This window comes from Terrapene carolina, unplaced genomic scaffold (assembly GCF_002925995.2).
Source record: "Terrapene carolina triunguis isolate 2854851 unplaced genomic scaffold, T_m_triunguis-2.0 Scaffold66, whole genome shotgun sequence".
In the NCBI taxonomy this organism is placed as follows: Eukaryota; Metazoa; Chordata; order Testudines; family Emydidae; genus Terrapene; species Terrapene triunguis.
This window is the reverse complement of record NW_020664417.1, coordinates 26,082,200-26,087,562: the sequence shown is the minus strand read 5'-3', so window position 1 is coordinate 26,087,562 and position 5,363 is coordinate 26,082,200. Positions and strand designations below refer to the sequence as shown.

The 5,363-nt window shown below is 42.4% G+C and overlaps 1 protein-coding gene across 2 annotated transcripts in view; it reads right to left on the bottom strand.

Annotated features, from left to right (window-relative positions):
- Nucleotides 1-4,315, bottom strand: part of GLRB (glycine receptor beta) — a 71,678-nt gene extending 67,363 nt beyond the window's left edge. For both annotated transcript variants that reach the window (XM_024211548.2, XM_024211547.2), the window contains exons 1-2: nucleotides 3,749-4,315; nucleotides 1,462-1,616 (exon numbers count right to left, since the gene is read on the bottom strand). In XM_024211548.2, the coding sequence (XP_024067316.1) occupies nucleotides 1,462-1,583 (122 nt within the window). In that variant the 5' untranslated portion in view covers nucleotides 1,584-1,616; nucleotides 3,749-4,315. The remainder of the gene's footprint in view (nucleotides 1-1,461; nucleotides 1,617-3,748) is intronic.
- Nucleotides 4,316-5,363: the final 1,048 nt, after the last annotated feature.

Below are 5,363 nucleotides of genomic sequence, written 5' to 3'. Positions count from 1 at the left end.
AAAAAAAAAAAAAAAAAAAAAAAAAAAAAAAAAAAAAAAAGTAGTAGAACAAAAATTAAAACCTACCTGTAACATTTCAGGAGATCCCTGGTCACATTTGACACTAAAAACCTCAAGAGTTCAAATCCAACTGACCAGCACCCAATTCTTTGGAACCCAATCAAAATAACAAAATAAATAAATAAATCATTCCATAGGTTGATTGTTCAAAATGAGAGTTCAAAAAGGGTATATACAACCAGTGTTTGTGTCTAGCATTTAAAAGAAAAATAATAACGGCTTTTCCAGTTAATATCTCCTTTCTCTTTCCCCAGGAAGCTATGTCCCCTAATTCCTGCCTCTTTCTTATAGTGCATTAAGGAATGACACTGGTTAAAAAGTCTACATTTAGCACAGAAGCACACAAGGTGACAGCAGTATCTCAGATATCCCTGTGTAGTAACTCTGTGTAAAATGCTGATTTTTAACTGGCGACTCTGGTACCTCATGCATGGCCTCTAGCCTCACCATTTTACTTTGGCAATCTCTGCATTTACAGCATGTTTTTTTCTATATTTAATGGTAACCTATTCTTCCCTGTCAATCCCTGTCTGGAGTCTTTACATCACACCATGCAAAAGATGACAAAGGGCAATTTGTCCATGAGAAAACTGTTATGCCATTCTAGAGGTTGAAATATAACTAAAGTGTTTTGACATTAAAAACAAGGAGTCTTTGCAAAATGAAATCATCTTAGATTTTCACTAAGGGTTTTACTGTATATACTCTCTGTTATTGATCTCTTTATATTCAACTTAGCAATTCATAACTTTTAAGTTCTAATTTTCATTAGTAGAACTGTTCCAAAAAGGCATGTGTCAGTTCACCTAATACAGCAACCATCAATGATACTTACTTTAATATACAATGAATATTTACATCTTATCAGTGGGGAGATGTTAAAGACACTAGTTGCATTACCAATACATTATGAATGTGAACAGCTGCATTACTTTTTGGCTGGAACAAAACCTACATACCCAGGAAATGGATTTTAATACCACATTTTAAACCCTCTTTACTTACTAGTATATTTTTGATCTGATGCTAGACAACACACAATTATAAGTCTGTACTATTATTTTTGCAAAAATCTGAGGGTATTGGGCTGAAATAACAACATTCTAAATCACAATTAAAAACAAAGTCATTTTGCCATCAGATTTTTTTCATGAAACTTGAAAGGAAACCCAAAGCAGTCTACGGCAGAAAACGAATGTCAACTGATAGACCTTTAAGACATTATACTGCCCAAAAGCCCTTGCTCTCTTTCCCACCCACAAAACTTATTAAACAACTATATGCTTTCAATAGGAAAAATCAGGCTCCACTTTATAATTGTATGCAATCTCTTCAGATAAAAGAAAGATAATATCTATCAGTCTTGTCACACAAAAAGTATAAGAGAGATAAGGAACATACGATGGGCAGAGATATTGCTTCTTTTTCCCCTTTCCTTTCTTTGAAGATTTCTCTTTAGAATAGGCTTCTTCAACCCATAACGACAACAAAACAAAAAAGAGAACTGCCAGTAAGAACTTCATCTTGAGGGCATAAATCTCAGAAGTACAGCTGATCTATAGCAGATAAGAAAAAAGGGCTATATTAGTGGGGTTAATTATGGAAAATGGGACCACCTACATATAGGAGGTAAACAAATATATTTCATTGACACACAATGATCACAGAAAACTCAGCTCAATAAGTTATCTCAAGAGAGAGGTGCTCCTGAGCTATAAATGAGATATAGTGTCTGTTTTAAGTATCCTCCCAATATTTACGTACATGGATAGACTGTATGATAGTTAGGAGATACACAATAGGTTGATATAAACATACTTTTGTTGCTGTGTTTTGGAGGAATACATTTAAACCCTCTAAAGGAAGCCCTAACTCAAGAGGCCTATGAAGTCTCACCTGACATGGATGGATTTCCCTCTCTTCCTCTCCCCCGCAAAAAAACCCCACCATATTCACCCAGAGCCATTTCTATGCAACAGCATGCCCCACAGTATGCCAAGTATTGAGATCATAAGAATTTCATATTTCATTTTAAAACATTGTGATCAACAAATTTACCATTAATAGACAAGACACAAAGTTAGGGACTCATACTGCAACCTTAACTCTCACAAGTAGTCCCATTAATCTAAATTTTAAGTGTGAACAAAGATTGCACGTGTAGGGTCTTAAATGGGATTGTATATTTGAATAGCGTTCAAATACAATACATTAGACAACAATGAATATACCACAAGTATTATAGAAATTACAGATTTCTAATGAACATGGTAATTATCAAGGGTGACCAATAACCTACAGAATACTATGCTTTCCTGCATTTTGTATCCTAAGAACCACAAGTAACTTTTCCATTCTTTTCTCCCTAGAGCAACAGAAGCACTTTATGGATTTTTTTTTTTTAAAGAAACAGTAGTTGCATCGCTCTCTCCCTTGGAAGCAGCAGGATATTTATATTCCTTTTAACATCAGCAACAGAAGGAGCTTCTTGTCCACCCTCCAAAAGCAACAACAGAAGGGGCTTCTTATGCCCTAAGCAAACAGCAGCAGGGGCACCTTGCCAAATTACAAGATATGGGAATCTCCATCTCCTTCCCAAGCAACAGCTGTAGAGCTCTCTGATACCCTCCACAACTGCAGCAGCAGAATCTTGACTCTCAACGACAGTAGCAGCAGAAGGATGAGGGATGCCTTAACACCATCACTCATATAGAGCATCCAGGGACTTCCTGTTCTCTCTCCCACTTAGAAAACTGTCCTCCCCTCAAAGAAAGCAGCATTAATACACAATAGTAATAATAATCATTTATATCGGATCTGTCATTGGAGGCTCCCGAAGAGCTTTACAAAATGCACATAAGGGATCTTTACATACTCTCTAACTATGGCATCCGGTCCCACTAAACTACCTACACACACACACACACACACACACACACACACCATTCTCCAATCACAGCAACAGTGACTGTCTACTCCTCCCCCACCCAAGCAGAGCAACAGGGGGTTCCCCACCGCCTCCTTCTCCAACCACAGGAAGCTCGCTGGGGCTCCGGCTCCCTTCAGCTGTGGGTCTGGTACATAGGTGCTTAGGGATGGGGGGGGGTTGCTGCACCCCCTGGCTTGAAATAGTTTCCCATAGATACAGGGTTTACAGTTTGGTTCAATGGCTCTCAGCACCCCCACTTACAAATTGTTCCAGCACAAATTGTTCCTGTATAGTGCTAGCCACACGTTATCTGCACGAAACTCATCACCAACCCAGCGACAACAGGGGCTCCCCGGGCCCTCCATTCTCCAGCAGCAGCCACCCCACCTGCAACAGCTGCGCGAGCTACGCCCCGCCGGCCTCTGCAAGGCCAGCCCTGGGGCTCTCCATCCACCCCCTCCCGCGCGCAGCATCCCTGTCTCCCTGCTCGCTCAGCTCCCCACGGCCGCGAGCAGCAGCGTCTCCACCAGCTGCCCAGTGCTGGCCGAGGTACTGAAGGCGCTTCGCGAGGAGGCAAGCGCGCCCCGTGCACAGTGGCCCCGGAGACAGGGGCTCACTGGGCCAACGGGGATGATGGAGCATCTCCTCCACCGCTTCCCAGCCCCAAACCCCCGTCCGGGAGCGCGAATCCCCCCGCGCCCGTGCAAACGTAGCACACACGCAGCCCCACGGCCCACCCTGCAAACACCCGGTACATACCACACGGCGCCCCACACAGCCGGAGCGCAGGACGCCGCAGCCCCCGATTCCCCCACCCTTTTCCTAGAGCCGGAGGTGGCTCGGGAACCTGCAGCGCGCCATGGCAGAGCCGCGACGGACCGATCAGCTCCTCCAGCAGCCGTAGCAAAATGAACCCTGCATCAGAATGCGCCCTTTCCCCTACTGAGCATGTGCAAAATGCTCGGGCCGTCCCTAGTGAGCATGTGCACAGCGCCTGCCCATGTGCCCTGGGGAAGTGAAGCCTTTTGCCCTCAGTTTCCCTGTGTGCTCATTTCCCCAAGGGAATGCGGGGAGGGAGAGGTATAGTTAGGAGCGGAGAGGGAAGGGGCTATGGATGCATATTTGCTCTTACTTATGAGCATCACCGCTAGAATTCCGGGAGGAAAAAAAAGTTAAACTGGGACAGTGGCATAAGGGGGTAAAACGCTAGGCTCGCTCTCCCCACCTCCTCTCAACCAGATCCCCTGCTCTTGTGGGCACCCCCGGGTGCTCAGATATAGAGAAGAGTGGGCACCCACTGTGAGACATTAGGCCTAGAGGAGGGCAGAATTCCCAGCGGAAGTCATGTAGTGGGGTGAAACACTGGTTCAGGATATGGGGGTGGGAGTAAGTATCCAAAGGGGTTCCAAAGTAAACGGGAAGGGGCAATTAACACGCACTGGAAATAGAAACTACACAAAAGTAGAGAAAATGGAATAGGAATGGACAGTTAATACAATTTTAAAAATGGGGGGGATGAAATAGTTTTAAAATATCAGAAAAACATGGAGAGGGAGAAAAAAAATCAGAATAGGCAAGAGTGGTAATATAGGACAATTTTAGTAAATAAGTAAGAAGAAATAATCCTGAACTACAAGATATGTACCTATGACCACCCTGCTCATTCTCCTTGTATGTTTGCCTATTCTTTTTGTCATTTTTTGTTTTAGATTATGTGAGCAAATCACGGAGACTAAATCCTCCTATGTGTTTGTACAGTGCACAGATGGTTCCAGTTGGGGTCTTGGGGCACTACCATAATGCAAATAAAAATTATAATAAATTCTTGTTGGAGGAGCTTTGGGCATTGAACAGCGTGACAGAACTTGACATTTAAACTGGTATAATTCCCCTGAAAAAAAAAGCAAGGATTTCTGTTTCAAAGATCATTGTAATTTTGCATCTCTTGCAGATATTGTAATTTTTATATTATAAAAGCTTTCCTAATTATTACATACATTTGTTGTATTATAAATTAAGAGTGAATAGAAAGGGACATCATTTATAAAAAAAAATTAGGCCCCAATCGTGCTGAAATGTACACATGCTCAGCACTGTAACCATATAAATAGTTCCAATGAAGTGCATAAATACTTGCAAAATCAGGGCATTAAGGCCAAATTATGGAAACACGTACAGGAGTAAGTTTAGTCATCTGAGTAGACTCAGCACAGAACAAGTCCACTCCCGCATTAGCATCATGGTCCTTAGCAGGGCACCTTTCCATTACCATTCCTTGTTGCAGGGCATATTCTCAATATTATGTAATATTCCTCAAAGTGTGCCCATCCTCAACTCTTCATGGTTTACAGAAAGACAAATTCTGAGCGTTGCC